Source organism: Propithecus coquereli, unplaced genomic scaffold (genome assembly GCF_000956105.1).
Source record: "Propithecus coquereli isolate 6110/MARCELLA unplaced genomic scaffold, Pcoq_1.0 Scaffold302, whole genome shotgun sequence".
Taxonomy (NCBI): domain Eukaryota; kingdom Metazoa; phylum Chordata; class Mammalia; order Primates; family Indriidae; genus Propithecus; species Propithecus coquereli.
The window spans coordinates 704071-725647 of record NW_012148642.1 but is presented as its reverse complement, the minus strand read 5'-3'; the positions used below and the strand labels follow the sequence as shown (position 1 = coordinate 725647).

Here is a 21577-nt window from a genome sequence, read left to right as displayed (position 1 = left end):
ATATACATATATATAAAACTACATTATGATGCTGAACCAACTTATACTCTAGAAGAAAGTCATAGGCAAAACTTCCTGTTAGGTATTTTGCTGTTTCTGTTTTTCTTAACTAAGTCACTGAAGCCCTCCCAACAGAGTGGCAGTCCTGCCCCATATCTCTCCTTCTAGATCAGTATAGTGCTCCCTGCCAGAGCCCAGGGTTCAGACAGCTTCTACGGCCACTGGCGCCTCTGCTGTTCGCTGCTGTAACCTCCGGCCATTTTGGTCCTCAGAGGATAGGCACCATCAACACTGGGGGTGGCTGCATCTTAACAAATTGAAAAATAAAACCTTCGCCTTGGCCTCTCCAGATAACTGACAGGCAAAAGGACAGCTTCCAGAAGCCTGCTCCCTCTGACCCCAATTCCTTAATTAGGGGCACACCCCAGCATGTTACTCAGCTCCTTTTGTGCTCATCTACAGCAGATGCAAGGGATGTGGCTCATGAACAAAAGAGACCTGCTTTCATTCAGGTGACCTCCGTTTCCGTTTACACTTACATGGCTCTAGCATGGTGCCAGGTGCTATTCTAAGCAGTTTACACATATTAACCTGTTTAACCCTCTTAATAACTCTTTGAAGTAAGTACTGTCATAACCTCCACTTACAGATGCAGAAACTGGGATCCAGAGAAATGGACTAGTTTGCTCAAGTTCCCACTGCCAGTATGTGGAAGAGCCAGGATTTGAACAGGAGTGGCCTGGTTCCCAGAATTCGTCCTCCCAGCCCCACCTGTTGCATGTCTATGTGGTTCCCCAGAATCAAAACCCCCATTTCCTTCAGAGATGGTCGCTGTACAGTGATTGGTCCTTTGAATCAGCTTGTCCTGAGTTGACCCCACAGCTAGGGCTACCATGTTCATTGTAGTTTCTCTCTCTCCACTTCTTACTTCCCAGACTGACTGACTTCTTGGGGCAAAAGCACTTGAGTTCTGTCCTCTGCACTTTGCTCTGCCCTCCAATTCCTGTGACCTTGATTCTCTGAGGGACTAATTAATTCATGAATGAATGCCCAGCTCCCAGGGCCGCTCACACTTCCTTGCCTTGTACCCAGGGCTATGCGCTCATGTCATGCAGGAGGGAGCGCTTCCTGCAAACGAGGCTCACCCAGAGGTGCCCGTGTGGCCAGCAAAGGCCCATGCCTTGCCGGTCTCCAGCTGCAGAGTGACACTCCAAGCCCATACCTCTGGGGCCACCAATGCAAGGTACTAAAATGCTCCTTTCTCTAGACCAGTTGTGACCATTGCAGCAAGGTCTAATGCATATTTATGCTCACCATTTCTGGGTTTTTTAATGAGGAAAAAAAAATTCCAATCATCATTTTTCTGTGCAAGGTCTTTAAAGAGCAAATAGAAAGACATTCAGAGCCTATATATTTTTCTTCTCTAAGTGGTGTTTATTTAAATGCAGATATCCTGGTTTCCTGAATAGAGTTGCAAGCAATACCTTTCAATTTAAATGTTAATAGGAATGTAAACTTCCAAATCACAATTTTTCCAGGAGGGAGAACTGCTTTTTCTGGTTCTATTTAGCGGTTCTCCTGGACTTTCCTCCTCCACCTTCCCTCATTATCCACCTCCCTCTGCCCACTCCTTTCCACTGCTCTGAACTAAATACACCAAAGTTTAGAATGCACCCTTCTCGTTTCAAAAATTAGAGTGTTAAATGTTGGGGTCACGGAATACAGATAACGGGCTCAAACCCAACATGATTCTTGAGAAGATTTTTCTTTATCTCAGTCTTTGCCTCAAGAGTCAAACGCATCATTACGGGCTCTTTCCGAGGGGATTATTCTTAGGCCAGCCCTGGATAACATTTTTCCAGGGCTTCAGAATTGGGTTTTCCTCCCTCTTCTTTTCTTTTATTCTTTTCTAAAAAGGCAGGAAGAGATGGGGAAAGAAATACAAGCTATGTAAGCTCCTGAGAACAAAATACTGCTGAGGGCACAGTAAGTGGTCACAAAGAATTAAAAAGGCAGTTTCTTACCCTAAAGAGAGAAGATTGACACGTAGGTTAACGCAGATGGGCAGGAACACAGACACAGACACAGGCCGCTCCTCAGGCAGAGTGGCAGTGGGGACTCACTCAAGTGCAAATGAAAAGCAGCAAGGATTTTAAAACAATGGAAATAACATCCGATGCCTGTAAGTTCAAATCTAGCGATATAATAACCTTCCTAAGGACCTCATGGACCAAGTTTTGCGTGTGAATGTGCTGTCTGGCCTCATCCTCCTTTTCTTTCTTTTTCTCTGCTGCGTCGTTATTTTTATCCTCTTCTGTGCGCGCTTCATAAGCCTTCTTAAGTCTTTTTTGGAACATGATAGGACTGTTAATACATAAGTGGGGAATGGAATTTATGATATAAATTTCATAGATTTTGATTCTGTTATTTTATTTCAAGGTATTATTTTTGTTCTCCAGCTAGTCCTTTTTAATAGTATTCTGTTTTTATTTCAGGGAGGCAACATCTTTCTTCTCTCGTCTCTCTGGGGATATTAATAATAATTTTTAATTTTTTTCTTCCTGCATCTCCCTGCATAGTCTGTTTCCTTAAGTTGTTTTTCTCCTGGATTGTGGGCTTTTCTCAGATATCTAGTAATGATGAGTTGTCTGCTTATGTTTAAAAGCAAGTGCTAAAGAGCTGCGTGGGAGCAGTGAGTGAGTGAGTGAGCCCTTTCCTCTGTCCTGGTCATCCCAGAAAGTTCTCCCAGTCTCCAGACTGGAGGGCAAAGGCCTAGCAGCCAGCTTCTGGGGGCCAAGTGGAAGAAGGCTGGGGTCTCAACGATAAGACAACATCCTGTGTGGACATAGTCAATCACGCTACCAGGGTGTTGTAGTGAACTTCAGTACAATATTTTGACCCTCAACTGTGCGCCAGCCCTCACCTGGGTTTGTCCACCCCACTGCTAAGTACTCTGTTTTATGCCCCTCCCCTACCCTGTCTCTAGGAGTGGGGGGTCAGAGGGGTGTCCCACAGTGGTGTGGAGTGGGCGAGGGGATCTAGGCATCTAGTTCCTTCTTAAATATCTTCCACCAAATCTTTCTTTTATCTGTCTGCCTCTGCTTACCTACCTGATCCAGGGGCACCTGTCAGTGCCAGTTCATGAGCCTTCTGGGAATTCTGCAAGTTGGTTTTCGGCTTCCCTGGTGCTGGCTTCAGATTGGGCTCTTTAGGTCAGCTAAGTCAGTGCAATCGTATTGTCCCTCGCTTCTGCAGCATCTAGTCTTTCGTGGTGGCCATCCTTGTCTCCTTTCCTATTTTCCTCGTCTTTGTGCATTTCTGTCTTTTTGAAAAATCTGTTAGCTGTAGTTCTGGCTTGATTTGGGAGGAAGACATGCTAGATACATGTGTTTAATCTGCCATTATAACCTGATACATCTTTAATGACATTATTTTATTTTCTCACATAACTCAATAACGCAACTCGCTCTTCTTATAGTACACTGGTTTTCAGATTGTTTGTCGATACATTATTTAACTTCTTTGAATCTTGCTTTTCTTATCTTTAAAATAGGAATATTTCTTGTCCTAACTACTTTATAAGTTGTTGTTGCAGCTTCCCTGAGTTACCACATGGGTCTAAGGACAAACTAACCAGCTGTTTATATGCAGCTCTGGCAAAATAAGGCTTGCAGGGTGATGTGAACATCCTCCAGGGTCAGTGAAAATACACAGGCCTGACCTGTGGTTTTCATTCTGTTTCCAGATCAACAACTTAGCACAACCCTCAGCTTCTGTTGATAGAGCCCTTTGAGAGACAGCAAAGTGTACCTAATCAGTGTCAGAGGTCAACAGCCCCTCCCTGACCTGGGACACAGATGGCTAGTGTCTGTCTCATGTCAATAGAAAAGAATCCAAACTCTGTAAAATAATTTAAAGATGTTTATTCTGAGCCGAATATGTGCAACCACGGCCCAGAGAGCCAACCCCAAGAAGCCTTGAGCAAGTGGTCTCACTGTGGTTGGATTATGGTTTGGTTTTACACATTTTAAGGGAGACAGGAATTACACATAAAGTCATATATCAATACATGGAAGGTGTACATTAGTTTGGGCTGAAAAGGCAGGACATCCCGAAGTGGGGGCTCACAGCTTATAGGTGGGTTTAAAGATTCTTTGGTTTGTAATTGGTTAAAGAAATGAAACTTTGTCTAAAGGCTTGGGAAGTTTTAAGTTAAGATAAGGAAGTCTGTTGGTCAGAGACAAGTCACTGGACATATACCGAACATACACACAGACTCAAGTGGTCTGTTAAGTAAATTGATGATCCCCTGGGGGGCCCGGGCCTTGGGGCGGGGGCGGGCCAATTGGTTTTGTTCTGTTTTGGGGCCGGGCCCGGGTTTTGTTGGGGTTTTTTGGGGGGTTGGGGGGTTTTTGGGGCGTTGGAGGCGTTGGTTGGCGGGCCTTGGGGAGGGATTTTGGGCTGGGAAAGTTTTCCTTGAGGTTGTTGGGGGTTGGGGGGCGTTGGGCCGTTGGGGGGGGGCGTTGGGGGCGGTTCGGGTTGCTTTTGGGCCCGGGGGGGCGGGGGGCGGCGGGGAGGATGCCGAGCTGAGCCAGATGCTGAGTGGCCACTTGAGTCACGGCAGCAGCTCTGTCTTGTCTCTTCTGCTAACTATACTGCCTTTCCAGGCAACCCTCTGCCCCCCGAGCTGATGGGGTGGGGGTATGGCTAGGGTCTGACTCAGAAAGCTGGGCTGACCTGGGGGTAGCAAGTGCAAAAAGGCGGCCTGCTCCAGGCTCAAATGGAGAGCAGGAGTGTGGTTCCCCATTCTGCAGCCCCACGTGCAGGGAAGCCTGAGCCCAGAGCCAGCGCAGAGGGGAAGGAACCAGCACCAAAGCCCCAAAACCCGAGGCCTCTCCTCATTCTTGACCTTCTGGAGAGACCAGCAAATGCTGGAGGGAAGAGAGGGGGGTCTTGGCAGGTTGTAGCCTGACTGCCCAGACCCTGCCCAGCTTGAACTGTTTCTCCGGTTCTCAGCTCCCTGGAGATTCTGCATGATGCTGTGGTTGGGACCACACAGGTCAGGATTCCAGTCCCAGTTCTCCCACTTACTAGCTGTATGCCCTTTGGCAAGTTGCTGCAATTTGCAGGTAGGAATAAAGACAGCGCCTGTTTCAGAAGGTTGAGCTAGATGCGTGGAAGGACAGCACTGTGCCTGCCACAGAGGAGGCGACGGAGAAATTGCCACTATAATGTGATGATCTCTCCCTGTGCTTAAGAACCAAACTGTCGTGGCATGTTTTTACACACGAGGACTGAGTCGCCATGGGGCTCTCTCCTCTGCAAAGCACGCTTGATTATTCAATCCTGTCTGAAAAGAGCGGGTTGCCTTCCTGCCCCTGCAGTGCCCTGTCCTCTCCCCTTCCACCCCAGGGCTGGGTGCACCCTGGCCTGAGTCCCAGGCTCTGACACTGACTGTTGCTCTCCTGCTTCCCACAGACCTGCGCAGAATGACGGCCGGCTTCATGGGCATGGCGGTGGCCATCATCCTCTTCGGCTGGATCATCGGCGTGCTGGGCTGCTGCTGGGACCGGGGCCTTATGCAGTATGTGGCAGGGCTGCTCTTCCTCATGGGAGGTGAGGCTGTGGGCTGGGTGGGGTGGGGGTGGGAAAGGTCCTGGGTACTTAAGTTTGGGGAGAATGGCTAAGAGGATGTGGCAGAGGGGACCACAGCTAGACTGGGCTCTTCTCATTCACTCATCCATCAATTCACAAATATTCTCAGTAGCTAAGTTGTTAGCTACTCACCACTGCACCAGCTGTTGGGAATGCAAAGGAAAATGAGACATGGTCCTCACCCTCCAGGGGATCTGACTGTCTGGGGTGAAAAAGAGATGAGTATGAGACTTGTGGTTAGGCAGAAGGAGACGTTAGACCCGGAGGAAGCCTGAGCCCAGGAGGCACTTGGGCATTTCATACACGTAGCCTTGGCTTTGCTGTGGGAAGCAGGCGCTCTCTGGGCAGTTTCCCTTCCAAAAGTCTATCTTCACCCTTGGCTTAGGTGTGCTAAAGCTGCTCCCTTTGCAAATAAGGCAGCGGTGGGACAGGACTAGATGCTGTCTCATATCTGTCTCGCTCATTACTGCACTGCCATGGCCGTGGGAGCAATCCTGCAGTCTCTGCTGTATAAGGAGACTGCAGAGCTCTGTGGGAACAGGTTCCAGTCCATAGGTCATGCCTCTTGTGCGCCTTCTTTTCCCTTAAGAGCTGAAATGTGCTTTTTGGTTGTCTGGTTTGAGTCTCAGTCCGAAGCGGAAGTTGACCACTGGGCTATGTCCATCACGGTCTGCTCCTCAGAGAAAGGTTGATGGCTGCATGATGTGGGGCTTGATCGAAGGGGAATTGGGCTTGGACAGAGGGAATTAGAAATATTTATGGGAAGAAAGAAAAGTGAGTCCTACACATGGAAACAAATGTCAGTTAGACTTTAGGACCTGTGCAGATGCTCAACTCAAGTCCCTTTTGTGAACCACTAGGCTCCGGTCTCTGAGCAGAGGCAGGAGGTGGAGGAGTGGGCCATGCTGGCTCTTCATCTAGAGGTCAAGCTGGGGAAAGGAGGGGGTTGTCCCCCTAGGTGTACAGAGAGATCTCTGGGCTAGTGAGCTATGGGTTGGGGGAAAGAGGAAAGACTTCCGGGATTTGGCTTGGGGCCTGAAGGTTTACCCTTATTTCCTTGAAGCACAGCCATTCTGTGCCAAAGACAAGCGGGGCTTTCCAAGGAGCTACCACCCAGGGCTACCAAACCCCCTGCCATCTGAGGGTCAGGATGTCCCACTCCACAGCTGCTTCCTCAGTGAGTCCCACACCTGCAGTTATGGCAGAGGCTGAGGGAAGGAGGGGGACGTGGTGGCTCTTTCTAGCAGTTCTCACACTCTTCCTCCTGGTCTCCTGCAGAGGCTGAGACCAACGGCGCCAGCCACGCCTGCCTTCTCTGTGCCTCAGTGCGCCCTTCAGGGAGACAAGGACTCAGACTGGCCCGATGGTTTCCACATCATACTTTAGCAGTGGGACCCTTTTGTTTCCCCTTTGCAATCCGAATCTCACATGGCCCCCCAAAATGTAAAAAGATGAAAGTGGAGCGGCTCTGTTTGTACTGGGTGTTCTCTCTAAGACTCTCTTGGTTATACAAAGGCAGGCTCCAGTAAAATAAGGCTTTCCTAAGGCTCTGCAGAGGTCTCCCAGGAATCGGAGAAAAGCTGAGCAAACAGGCCTCTGGCAGAGCAGGAATCCGGCGAGCCCTGGGGGCTGACTGCCTTTCATCTTCACCTCTTTCGTGGCATTTAAGACTCCTGCCTCCTTTTTCTGTCCCCTCCCCTCCCGCTCCAGGCCAGGCATGAGGTTCAGATCCTGCCCAGGTGCTAAGTCTCTGGGACCTTTCAACCCCTTGGCAACTTCCTTCTGGGCAGCTTAAGTCAGAGTCCAGAGAAAGAGAAAGAGAATGTGATTGGCCGGTTTATCGTTTCCGGCCAGGCCACACGCCAGTGGTCAGACAATAAAGGGCCAGAACTGAGTGATGGCGGCTGGCCCACAGCTGTGATGGCCGTGGGGTCATTGGGGTACTTCCCACTCACCTGACACCTTGGTGGGCACCATCGCGGGGGGTGTAGGCGCAGACAGTGAGGACAGAAAGGTGTGGGGAGCTCTGTCCCCTAACTGCTGAGCCACCTCCCAGAAGCCCAGGGCTCTGGGGAAGGCCGTCTGAAAGCCCCTGGGCTTGACGAGGAAGCTGAGCTCCCCCCTTCAGGGCGAATGGGTGGAGAGCCTGTGTGCCCAGGGAGGGGTTCTCCACCACTGCACACTCGAATCACCGGGAGAGCTTTTAGAACATACTGAAGCTACGTTCTCAGTGGGAGCTAAGCAGTGGGTACATATGGTCATACAGAGTGACTTAATGGATGTTGGAGACACAGAACGGGGGGCGGGGAGGGGGCTACGGGATGAAAAATTACCTATTGGGTATAACGTACACTAGTCAGGTGGTCGGTGTATTAAAAGCCTAGACTTCACTTTGCAATTCAGCTGTGTAACAAAAATCACTTGTACTCCCTAAATCTATATTAAAAAAAAAAAAAAAACCCAGATAGCAAAAGAACTACAACAAAACAAAACACTGATGCTAGGGTCCCACCCCAGACTAATCCAAGCAAAACTTCTGGGGGTGATCTTAATGTGCAACCGGAGTTGAGAACTAGCGGAATAGATGAACTTTAACATTCCTTCCAGCTCTAATATTTTATGATACTAGAGATGAACTGGTTGGCCAAGGCCTCTCCTGATTTTCTTTTTTTTTTACCCTGGTCTTTTAGGACTGTTTCTTCAAACCTTATGCAGCAAGAGATAGGGATAGGGCAGTGTGCAAAGGGGCTTCAGTTATTACTAGGAAGGCTGACCCAAGCCCTGGTTATTCAGAGGCCCAGATAAATCTGCTTTTCTAGGCCATGCAGTGTATTTTCTTACATGGCAAAACCGTACTTTATGATAAAGTGTGAGCATCAAGGAGAGCTTCGGGGAAGCTGCTATTCTAAGAGCTGTTTCTCACCGGCTGGGGCACTGTCCGGGTTGGAGCAAACCCATCTCATCCACAGATCATGTAGCCTTCTCATCCATCCTGGCACTTCATTACCTGTGTCCCTCAGTAAAGCTATGTCCTCCTGAAAGAGGCTGGGGAGGGAAGTGGCGTCCACATACCTTATGGGTCCCACCAGGCCAGGCACCAACAGGAGGGGCTGGAGAACAAAGCCACCAAGTGCTGATCCCTTGGATGGTGGTCTTTTTCAGAAGATGGCGCTCCAAGGATTGGGAGGGCACTCCCTGCCTTATCAAGTCAGAGTCCTTACCAGCTGGATTGGACATGGCTATGGGAGTCTGGAACCCGGGGCAGCTGCCACCTGCTGACCTTGAGGAAGTAGGGAGGGAGCACACTCAGGAGCAGAGGCTGGACTTCCCCACGCCTGAGAGCCTGGGGCATCCACCTGGAGATGGTGCCTTGACCTATGCATCAGACAGCATGTCAGCACCGCCCTGAACAGTCCCTGTCCTCCAGGGGTTAATCTCCAGGGGTTGCCCTGTTGAAGAATTTGGAGAATCAGCTGCCTGTGACAGCCACCTCATGGACACAGCAGCACAGTCACTCTAACTGCAGAGATTTACCACAGCATGGGACAAAGTGCCCCACGGCCTTAGCCTTCACCCAGGTTGGGGTTGCAGGTACCTATAGCTGAGCACAGACAGGCGCCCAAGGGCTAGACTGGGCTGCAGGTGAGGAAAGCAGGCAGGGCCAGCGGCAGCGGCATCCAGAGCTGGCCAGGTAAGGGTGTGGGGAGTAGGCGGAACAGGAGGGGCAGCAAGAATGAAAAAAGTAAATTTGGAGGCAAGAGTCCAGAGATGGAATTGCGGGTGACTTCAGGGGGCCCAAATGAAATGGAATAATTCTATTCACAACCTCTTCTCTGTTCTCATATGAAGTAAGATGGCCTGCACTGGGCACTGCTCTGCTCCAGATCTAACTATTTCTGGGTTAAAGTGAGGGCACCGCACACCTTCTGAAATAACTAGCAATAAATTGTTTAATCGACGCTCCGTGCAGAGGAGATAATTCATTAAGTAGGATTAAGTAGGGCAGCTTTGCTGGGCCAGGAGGCCGGGGGTGGCAGGGGCTGGGGATGGGGGTCAAGTTCCCCCTTTGGCAGGGCCTCTGGGGAGACACTCCCAGACTGGCACAACACCGTTTGGGTGCCAGCAGCTGTCTTGCAGAATCATCAGTGATATTCAGAAGCTCAGGGACGGGAGGCCGCAGGGGAAAGGCTGCACCGCGAGGGAGCACGTGGCTGCTCCGAGCACTTGCGATTCCCTCGCGGGTGTACCTCAGCGCCACGTCGTGGATGCAGATCCCCAAGCTGAGAGCAAACATCCGTCCCATGCCCATCCCATCGAGACCCCGCTCACACGTCCTCCCACACCCCCTGGAAGACCCCCGTCACCTCTGCCTCATTCAGTTCCAAGGCGCGTAATCTTCTGTCTGGGCTAACGCTGCAGCCTCCTCTCCAGACACCCTGCTCCACTCTGGCGTGGGTCCTTCTGGAGCTGTTAGCATAATTTTTTAAAAACTATAAATCAGATATGTCACTCATCTGATGTCCAATGGCCCAGTGGCTTCCAGTTGAACTTAAAATCTTGGAAGCTCTGTGTAATCTGGCTCATCCTGCCTCTGTCACCTCCTCTCCTGTTCCTTCCCCTACATGCGGGTCGCTCCCACCACGCTGGCTGCCTTTCTCTCCTGGAACACAGGAAGTTGTACTTCAAGGCCCTGGAGTGGGCCCGGTCCCTTTGCCGGTAGGTAGTGTTTCCTGTGATGCCTCAGGGATGTCTCCCCTCTCAGGCTCAGATTCCAGCCCCACAGAGCGGGCTTCCTTGGCCACCAATTTAATGAAGCCACATTTTAATTAGAGACACATTTAATGTAGAGACACTCTCTACATTTTAATTATTTTCATTTTCTGCAGCATACTCACTACGTTCTGAAATGTTTGCTGTTGTGCTTTGGTTTTGGTTGATTTATTAGCATCTTCGAACAACAAACATTTATTATCTCACAGATTCCATGGGTCAGAATTCCAAGCTCAGCTTAACTGGGTTCTCTGTTGTAGGTCTCACAAAACTGTGATCAGAGTGTCAGCTGAGGCTGAGGATCTCATCTGAGGTTTGCAGTCCTCTTCCAACATCATGATGTTGTTGGCAGAATTCATTCCCTTGCAACTGTCGAACTCCTGGAAGCTTCCTTGTTCAAGGCCAGCAAGAGAGAGTTTCTGACTTCTTCTGTCTCTGACCTCTAGACCCTCCTTTTTTTCTTTTTCATATACACAATGGAATGCTATTTTTTTTTGTTTCATTTTTAGACAGATCTTTTTTTCTAGAACTATTTTAGATTTACCAAAAAATTGAGCAGCAGATAGTACAGAGAGTTGCCATATTACCCTCTGCCCCTGCACACACTTTCCCCATTATTAACATATTGCATTAATATGGTACATTTGTTACAGTTAATGAATAAATATTGACACATTATTATTAACTAAAGTCCACGGTTCACTCAGATTCCCCTTTGCCTGTTGTCCTTTTCTGTGCTGGGTAGAGTCCCATCCAGGATACCACACCGCATTTAGTTCTTACATCTCTGTAAGCTCCTCTTGGCTATCGCAGTTTCTCACTTTCTTTGTGATGCCCTTGGCAGTGTTAAAGAGTACTGCCCCTCTGTTGGAACTTGTCTGATGTTTTTCTCATGATTGGCCTGGGTGAGGGATTTGGGGGAGGAAGGTCACAGAGGTAAAGTGCCATTTTCATCACATCATTTCAACATGATTTATGCTTGTTGATGTTGCCCTGATCACCCAGCTAAAGGAGTGTTTGTCATGTTTCTCCACTGGAAAATTATTCTTTTTCCCCCAGTTTCTATACTGGAAGGAAGTCACTATGTGCAGCCTGTGCTTGAGGAGTGGGGAGTTAAGATGGGCGACTAGGATGGAGACAATCCTTTAGGATGGAGCATATACATAAATTATTTGGGCTAGGTGCAGTGGCTCATGCCTGTAATCTCAGCACTTTGGGAGGCTGAGGTGGGAGGATCGCTTGAGGCCAGGAGTTTGAGACCAGCCTTGGTAACATAGACCCTGTCTCTACAAAAAAATTAAAAAATTATCTGGGCATGGTGACATGCACCTGTAGTCCCAGCTACTTAGGGGGCTGAGGCAGGAAGATCCCTTGACCCCAAGAGTTTGAGGTTATAGTGAGCTGTGATCTAATCATTGCCTTCTAGCCTGGGTGACACAGTAAGGCCCTGTCTCTAAAAAAAAAAAAAAAAAGAAAGAAAGAAAGAAAGAAAAGTTATTTGGAACTCTTCCACATGGGAGATTTGTCTCTTCTCCCCCATTTACTAATTTATTCAGTCATTTATTTATATCGCTGTGGACTCATGGACATTTATTTAATACTTTGGGTCATAATCCAACACTACTGTATTTTATTGCTCTAATTGTTCCAGCTTTGGCCATTGGGAGCTCTTTCAGGTGGCTCCTGTGCCCCTTTGACATACCCCCGTCAATGTGGGGTTTTGTTTGGGGTTGTGTTTTGTTTGTGTGCTTGTTTGAGCACTTAGTTTTGGGCACTACAAGGTACTCCAGCCTCATCTCATATATTTCCTGCTCGGGTCTTAGAATCAGCCATTTCTCTAAGGAGCCCTGCTTCCTTCTATTGGAGAAAGGTATTAGAAACCAAGATGTGGGTCCTAGGTATCTGAAATGTTTTTAACATTCTGTATTTGTTCATTGTCTCTCTCCCTGAACTTGAACATAAGCTCCATGAGCTCCAGAACCTTGTCTGGAATACCTTCTCTCAGGTATCTCCAGTCTGGGATCAGTATCTGCACTCTTGATAAATATTTACAGGACAAATGCATTAGGAAAGTGAATTATATGCAACAAGCAGAAAGTATTTTGTTTTTGTTTCAAGAGAGCAGCAATTGTTGAAGAAAGTACCCTATCTTATCTTCTGTTCCTGTTGTAATCATCTCTCTTCCATGGCATTCTTAATCTTTTTTACATCTTTATTCGAACAGTCTTAGGGTCTATTTCTGTTAGCAAATGTCTCAAATTCCTTTTGGAGGTAGAGTTTGAATTACACGTGAATTCATAAAGAGCACTCTGTCCTTAACTGGGGCCCATAGACTACTACAATAGAAGGGCTTTAGAGACCAGGCAGTTCTACCAGGTAAGAGTACTTATGTCAGGTTGTCCTAGGTGACCCGGCTAGTGGGTGGCAGACTGGAGTCGGAGCCTGGCCCAGGACCCAGGCTGCGTTCTTGCAGCCCACTGGGCGCCTCTGTCTTCAGCACCCCACACTGAAGCTCCCTGACACACGCTTCTTCCCACACCAGCATGACTCCCGTTCTGGGCTTCTGAGCAGGTGCCAGTGTTCCCAGAATCTCTCTCCATTCCCTCGTGTCCCTCACTGTGCACCTTCTTTCCTTCCCCTCCCTTCTCAAAGCACAAAGGGGCATGTGGAGGAGATGGTGGCCAAAGCTGAGGGCATGGGTGGTAATGAGAAAAGGAAATCATTAAAGTTCCTTTTTCTACCACCTGTGATCAGCGTGACCTTTCATGCCTTCCCAGCCAGTCAGGGGGAACGAAGAGAATGCCCTGAAGAAGCTCAGGCTATTATGTTTGAGTGATTGCAGCGATTTGCAACCCAATGATGCCAAGTGTCTGGCATCTGCACCCGCTCCACCAAGCTCACTGGAGAGCAGCTCAGCTGTGCGACGAACTCCCAGACACTCAGCGTAACACCCCTCTTCTCATAGACAAAGACCTTGATAGAGGCCTAGCAATTCTGAAAACTACAAGCTTAAAAGGAAAAGTCCAAGGCAGTGGAGTCTTGCCTGGGGAACTGTTTCTTTTAGTCAGTAAAGTTATTTCAGGGATCATATTAAGTAGAACGGCATCCAGGTTTCCCCATCAGCCTTTCCAGCCTCTCCCCGCTGTTCCGCCAAGCTCCAGCTCTACTTCGAAACTTGGCTAGGGCCAAGTTTCTGTGGGTTCAGGGGGCGCTGTGCCTCCAACTCCATGACTCCAGGTCACAATTTCATGGCTCATGGGTCAGAGAGCAGAGACACGGAGCAAAGGACCATGTAAGGGAGACGTTCTGAGGAGAGGGAATAAATCCAATAATCCAATTACTTACCACAATGCAAAGCTTACACTAAACCCTCGATAAACAGCAGTTGTCACTATCATATGTGTAGCCTGAGTGAAGTCCCTTATAGTAGGTAGTGCAGTGTCCATAATCCATCAGGACCAATCAAGGGCACCTCTGGTATGAAACCCACCCACTACCCTGCTGATCTGCTTTTATTCTATGTGAGATTTCACAAAAGAATCACAACTCTTCTCCTGGCTTTGTCTTATAGTCTTTCTTTCAAGATCCTGAGCAGAGATTCACAAACTATTTCATACCCTGAAACATGTCTTGTCCCTTGGAAGGTGCATATTTGAATATTTATTGGCATTTTTGCTAATTACAGTCAAACCCAGTCCTGGAGGGGTAAATTGTGTCAGTGGAAGACATTTGGGGCAGGAGACACCGTGTCAGGAAGATTAGAAAATAACACCCGGCCTTACCTAATGTAGAACAAGTGGCCGAGTCGATCACTCCAGGCAACAGGAGGGCATCGTTTCACATTGAAGTTGGAACAGACCTTCGATGAAGTTGGACTTATACCTTTGCCTTGCCATGGGACCAGCCCCTGTTATGGATGTGGGCTTCAGAAGAGCACAGTACTCAGCCTTAGCCCCATAAACTCAAATCTGGTGAGTGAAGGCCATGTCAGAATGCCCCATAATCCACCTGCCAAACATTCAACAAAGCCACGGTGCCACGTATTCACCGGACCAGATGCTTTGTCATTGAATTTGCACATGGAAATGCTCAGACAGAGCAGGCTCTGAAAGGAGGTGGAAAGGAGGGTGGTTGGTGAAGGCACCTGAGAGCTTCTTTTGGCGGTGCCAACTCTTGTCTACCCTTGCACTTGAGCCACCTTCCATTCCCTGCCACTGAGCCAGGGGTTGCAGTCCTTGTTCAGGAAGTAGAATCACGCAATTAAAGGAGGGAATTATGGTTTGTTCTGGAGAACTAGTCCAGGACCAAAAGAGCCTTGGGCTAGCCACGTGACCTTGGAAAATTCCTTACCCACCCCTCATGCCTTGCTTTGATCTTCTCATCTATGAAAGAGGGCCAGTAATATTACAGTAGCCCCTTCAAGGAGAGCTGTGAGAATTGTAGTTAACACATATGAAGGGCTTACAGCAATTGTTATCAATACATTTTTAGATATTTTTATTTTCGCTACTGAGATACTTCTTTCTTTAATAACTGTCTTCTCTGTGTGACAGTCTGCCCTGAGCTGCCTCACACCATCACTGCTGATGCCACAAACACACTACATGCCGTGGGGAGGAGAAAGATAGAATCTTAAGTCAGATGCTATCTCTCTGGCTAGTCACCCCCTGCTCATTCATTCGTTCTTTCACTCATTCATTTATTCAGCAGATACTGATTCCTATCATGTGCCAGACACTGCTGAGCACTTGGGCTATGGTGGGGAATAGGACAAAGTCCTCATGAGCTACATTCTAGTTGGAGAGACAGACAAAAAGCAAGTACCAAAAATATATGCTGTGGTGTTAGGTAAGAAGAACTATGGAGAAAAATAAAGATGAAAGGAGACAGAGATGGACTGTGGTTGTTGGAGAGGGCGTGGAAGGCCTCTCAGCAGTGGTGACACCTGAACAGGCTTGAAGGAAGGGGGTGGGAAACTGTAGGAAGACTTCGGCAGGATCATGCCTGGCAAATGGAGCAGCCAGTGCAAGGGACCTGGGAGCGGAGTGAGCTGGTGGGGTCTGAGGAAGTCAAGCAAGAGGAGGACTGGCTGTGACAGCAGCAGAGTGAGACAGAGATGACACCACCAGGGGCCAGGAGGTGCTGTCAGAGGTTGGGGGACTGAGGGGATGTCAGTTCCCCTTCTGTCCTGCCCTCTGTATGTTTCACAGACTGTCCTGGGGTTCTCCCCGGGCAGCCACGTGATATTGTGTGACTTTTACCAGTGTCTCTGGCTACCTGCTGGAGTACCTACAACCGGAGCTTCTTCATCTGCCACTCGCGGTTCCAGTGAGTGGGAGCACTGCTTCTGTAACTGAGCAAGCCAAGTCGAGGCTGGGGGGCTGCCATGAACTCCCTGAGGTGTTCCAGTGCTGCACACCTGGGGAGCATCCTGCCCCTCCAGCCAGGACCAGCTACATAATTTATGGGGCCCAGTGCAAAATGAAAACCCAGGACACCTTGTTTGAACATTATCAAGAATTTCAAAAGATTTTAAGAGTGACAAAGGACTACAAAGCATTAAAGCAAGCCAGCAACTGCACAGATGGCATGCCCAAGAAGCCAGCTCTGCACTAGATTGTCCCACAGTGAAATGCCCTCACCCCAGAACACTGCAGCCTTTTGCTGCGGGGGCTCCCAGAGATCTTGAGAAATCAGATCTATTCTCGATTCTGCCTGGAGAGCCCCTTCTCCCTGACTCAGGCCAAGTCTGCTGTGACTAAGACCACCCCTGGCCTTTGATGACTAATAATCACACAAAACGTGTGTTCCCCTTTCCTGTGTCAAAAGCTGTCTCCCCAGATATTGGAAACACAACCTGTTAATAAGACAAAGCTGAGTCTATTGCTCATTTTTGTGATAAGGGAGAATACTACCTTGTAAAACCTTGACAGAGGGAAGAGGGAAGATCAGAATTTATTGAGAATTGGAAGTCTGGTGGAAGGCTGTTATTTCATGGCAGGTATTTGATTAAGATTGGATAAGAATAATGATCATGTCCAGGATTGGGAGGAAGAGCAAAGTGAGGATTTGGGGGCAAGGGATTCCAAGAATCTTGGGGCATCAACCCAACCACATGCTGTCGGTTGATGCTTTTGATGGAAGAGTTGAAGGATCTTTTGGGAAGTTCCTGTAATGAACAATCAAACCATTTACTTGGGCAGGGCTGTTCCAGAAGGGTAAGGGAGACAGTGGGATAACAAAGTCCTATTACTGTAGACAGTGAGGCCTGGTCTGGGGTCTCAGTGTCCAGCTGAGGGTGAGGTGGATGATTTGGGTTCTCACTTAGGATGAGTAATTTCTCCACAGTCTGGTACCCTCCCAGCTGTCCTGCCTCCATGGACACAGACGTGCCAGACATGTCCAAATTATTGAGATAGTACAGTCCAGATTCAGACTGGGACCCTGACACCCGGCGATGTCCTTCTCTCAGCATTAACCCTGTCTTCCCTGGTGCAGTAATAACCATACCACTGTGCTGAGCTGGGGTCCCTTGCTTCCACACGGAGGACAGTAACAAGGTGGGCTGGGGGAGGGCAGGAGGAGTGAGAGAGGATGGGGTGTCCAAACACCATCTCCATTGCTGGGGTTGTCAGTGAGAAGGAACAGGTTTCTCCAACACCCTTCAGTGGAAAACAGAAAGACCCAGAATGTGGTGGTGACTCCACAGTGCTTGATTGCCATGGAAACTTGGGTAATTTCTAAAGCAGCTTCAAAAGCCTCCCTCCCTGTGGCTCCTCTAGGATGCTGTTATAGAGGTTTGTAAGCTTCAGAGAAAGGGAACTTGTCAGGCAAGCTTTTGGCCCTTGGAACAAGTCACAAATCAAAGAAAAATGCTGGTTTCTGAAGCAAATGAAGAGACTCCTCCTATTAGGCTTAAAAGCTGCTCCCAGGAAACAAGAGGAATGGCAGGTATGAGTGGGGAGGAATTTTCTCTTCTCTGTCCCCTGGGAGTGGAGGCCTGGGTGTGTTGAGAGTAGACAAAAATAGGAAGCAGAGAGAGGGGCTTCCACCCTCCCGAGGCTCTTGTCACCCCCACTTTTCGAATGACTGAGACACGCTACAGGTCCCAAGGCCTGGAGGATGGGACTGACTGGGGCACCAGGCTCCAGGGCAAACCAGACCAGGCCTGGGGGCCCCCCAAGACAGGCTGAGAGCACATCCTCAGCGAGCAGATTAGAATGTGCAAGCAGGAGTTAGGACACCAGCTCCCTCTGGCTACCAGAGACTTGAGAACTGGCCCCGATCAGGGAGCCAGGCAGGGCTTTGGCAACCCCGCCGTGTGCAGCCAGGCACACCCTTGTCCAAGGGCAGCATCTCTGCACTTCACTGAGAATGAAGCAGATGAAGCCTGGCAAACCTGAACTCGTTAGCCATCCATGCTGTACAGGGGCCTTGAAGGCCTAGGGGAAAGGGACCCAGTGAGGTCTCAAAGCATTACACTGGAGAGGGTTGACAGACATGGCCCCTGAGCTGTAAAGGAATTCTGCTCTAGTGGGCACACTCGTTCGTTCTAACAGAACCCAGGCTACTGGGACAGGTGGGTAATGGCTTGCACTTTATCACCACGTCTAAAGTATTGGAGAATGAGGGCCTGTGCAAAGCTACTGTACTTCCCTGACGTTCTAGAGTCTTCCTGATTTCAACACTTTCCTATGGTCAGAGCATGTCTCAAACCTTGCGTCTTGACTTTGGGTTTGGAAAATATACTTACCATTTTTTTTGGTTGCCGTGAAAGGTTCAGGGTTTTCCATTTTTTGTTTTTGAAGGAGGCAGGCCCTTCCCTGTTTCGTTGATTCTTTGGACCTTGCCCATTGTTTTTTCTTTTTTAATTGGCCACCCGTTTTTTAGGGCCTTCTTAATTCTTGGTTGTTTTGGACCCCCGATTAAATTAAACCCATCCCTGCCTCAGAGATGCTTGCAATCTGAGAGAGGAATCAGACACCTAGATCAATTAGTGTGATAAATTAGCTGTTTTCCTTTTCATGTCTGATGGCTTTAAATGCAAAATATTAAAAACAAAAGAATTCTGCGTCTTCAGCAGAAAAGAGGTCATCGTCAATCCACCCATCCCCCATTCTTGGGGAAGGAAGGTGCTGGTCACCTGAAAAAGGTGGAAAGAGGGTCATTTATGACTTGGGTAACACTTTGCAGTTCACAGAGCTTTGAAAGGGGGGTGAGGTCTCATTTGACCTTCAAACCCACTCGGGAGGCAGGTGGAAGAGGCAGAGAGGCAGAGGATGAGCGGAGCACTGCACTGAGTCTGTAGAAGACACTATTCCAGCATGATGTCCTTCCATCTTCCCAGCAGCCCTTTAAGGTCGGCATTACACCCTAATTTTGTAGATAATGGCCCAGACCCAGAGAGCCATGAAACAAGCTTGCAGGCGTGCAATTAAGTAAATGGTGGAGACTTCATCTAAGGTCATCAGACAGACCCCTACTCTTTCTTCTGTGTTCCTGGGCAGTGTGGGAGAAAGAAAAAAGGGTACTGGGCAGGCCACCGGGATGAGGAAACAGGCTTGAGGACTTGAGCAGCGGCAGACACAGGCTCATCACAAGCATGCGTTCACATCCGTGAGCCACAGGGGCCTTCCTCTGTTCCCACCAACAAGGAGCAGCGGATGCTTGTTCGGGGTGGGTCAGTAGGAAAGTGGGTAAAGTTGGCAAAAAGGGAGTCGCTTCTACCACCAAAGTGTTACCAACAGCCTCAAGTCCAGAAGTAATGAAGGTCAAAGATCTGTAACCTTAGGGCCATTTATCCTTTATATCCGTCCCTTTCACCACCTGTCAAATCGTACTTGCCTTGTAGGGTTGTTGTGAGAATTAAATGAGTCGATGTATAAAATGCTTAAAACCATGCCTGGCACATAATGAGCACTTAGAACATTTTTATTAATGTGTGCTCTGTTAAGCACCGACTCCTACCTTCTTTGCAGTTCCAAGCACTTGCCTAGAGAGTTTAAATACCTTGGCCAAGGTCATGCAGTTCCCAGAGCCAGGATTCAAACTCAAATCTATTTGACTCTGAAGCCTGGGATTTTAATTATCATGCAGGACTATCTCCTAAATCATAATTAACTTCTTGACATATTTATGATCCTCAAACAGCTCATGACCTGACAGAGCAAGAGACAACCCCACACAGACATCTCATCATGGTAGATGAGGCTGTTGTTCTTGGGGGAGGGCAGAAAGGAGGAGGCTGGTTCTGTTCATGGAATAGTTCTTAGAGAAATAGGCAAATGAGTCTCTTCAGCTGAACATATGAACATTTTATATGTTTGAGATAAAAGGCAAAGCTTATGTCTCATGAGGCAAAAAGAATAATCCTTACTTATTACTTCCAGAGCTCCCCCACCAACCCAGTGCACTTGCAGGAGAATGGTCTCTCTCCCCACCACGTCTTGAAAGCTGCATTCTTGGAGATATGCTCTTGCCTGTTCCCGTGTCACCTGTCCTTGAACCTCCTCTTCCTGACCTCCCTGGGGTTTATCTGTCTCCGTCTCTCCTGAAACTCTCATCTCTTGTCTTTCATGATAACACACTCATGATTTTTCCTTTTCTCTGTGCCTTTTCTGTTTTGTCTTTTGCTCTACTTGTAAATGTGGGCTTTCAACCCTCTTTTCTTTTTCCCTGTAAACATGTCCCCTTGTCACCAACACCTGCCGTCACAGTGATAATTATCTTTGCACAGATGAATCTGAAACATGTGTATGGAACAGTCTTTTCTAAGCTCCAGCCTCATGTTTTCAATTGTTCACTAGACATCCCCACCCTTCTGGAACCTCAAACATTCCTTGAACTGGACTCGTCCTTTCTCTACGTATGTTGTGCATGTGCTTTATGTTTAGTGAATACATGCTAAGCACCTGGCTGACTGTAGACACGTAATAGATGTCAGCTCCTATCTTTTCCCTTCACCCAATGAAATGACCTTGTTTTCTTCACTTCCTTGAAGATCAGTCTGTCACCTGAGTAATTATTCACTTTTCTGTTTTCACCCTCACCTTCCCATCAGTTGTCAACCTCTGCCAGTATTTCCTTTGCAATATAGTTTGCAGGCCATTCGTTCATTTTCATTCCCTGAGTGCCATCTGGGCCCTTATCACCTATTGCAGTGGTTTGGGAGTCATTTAGCCCTTGGTGGAAATCTCTGTCCTACCACTTAGTTGCCAACTTCCGAGCCTGTATTTTCTCATCTGTAAAACTGAAATTGTGTGTCTACCCTGTAGGGTTGTTGTGCGGATGTAATGAGTTAATATATAGAAAAAGCATCTAGCAGAGAATAGGCACTCCATAAATGTTCATTTCCCTACTTTCCACTAAATTCATCCTTTACGACATTCTAAGATACACATGTTACCATGTCATTTCCCTGATGAAAAATATTCTGTGACTTCCTGTTGTTTATGGAATAAAAGCCAACATCTACAGCCTGCTGCTTGATGTCAGCCATAGTCTTGTCTTGTGTACCTTCAGCCACAGGCCCGGTGCCCCACTCACACAGGCCACCCCGCACTGCTGCCTCCATGCCACCCTCCTCTGCTGTTGAAGCCCAAAGCTTTCCTCCAGGCTCAGCTTACAGTCAGCATCTTCCAGAAACCTTTTTGAATCAACTTAACTAAAACCAGACTCCTCTGAACTCAGACATCACTTGGTACCACTGTGATGGCACACATCTCATTGTGAGTGTCTTAGATAGCAGATATCTCACCACTTCCTAGCTCCCCTCCAGGTCAAAACCTCCATGGTGGCAGGGGGCCCCTTCCATGTTGGATTCTCCAGTTGGTGTTTTGCTCTTCTTTATTTTAAGGTTTTTGGTAACTTCAACTTACTGGACTTGGATCCTTTCTGCTAAAGTGATATATATTAAAGTCAATACCTTCTTCCTCCAACAGTCTTTCAGATATTTGGAGACAACTCTATTGCACTTCTTCGTTATCTGCTTTACAGACTAAGTTCAACTTGATAATCATTGATTTGGTGCCTACTGTGCGCTAGGCACTGTGCTAGCACCCAGGACACACAAATAACATGTGTGGCCCCTGTCCTTGAGGGCCACCCGGGCAAGGGGTGGAGGCACATAGGTGCTCAGTTGAGCAGAGTAGCA

At 48.2% G+C, this 21577-nt stretch overlaps 1 protein-coding gene across 1 annotated transcript in view; it reads left to right on the top strand.

Annotated features, from left to right (window-relative positions):
* TMEM178B (transmembrane protein 178B) overlaps positions 1-21577 on the top strand; it is a 367840-nt gene that overhangs the window by 327135 nt on the left and 19128 nt on the right. Inside the window, exon 3 of the mRNA XM_012649757.1 lies at positions 5479-5616. Within this exon, the coding sequence (XP_012505211.1) occupies positions 5479-5616 (138 nt within the window). The remainder of the gene's footprint in view (positions 1-5478; positions 5617-21577) is intronic.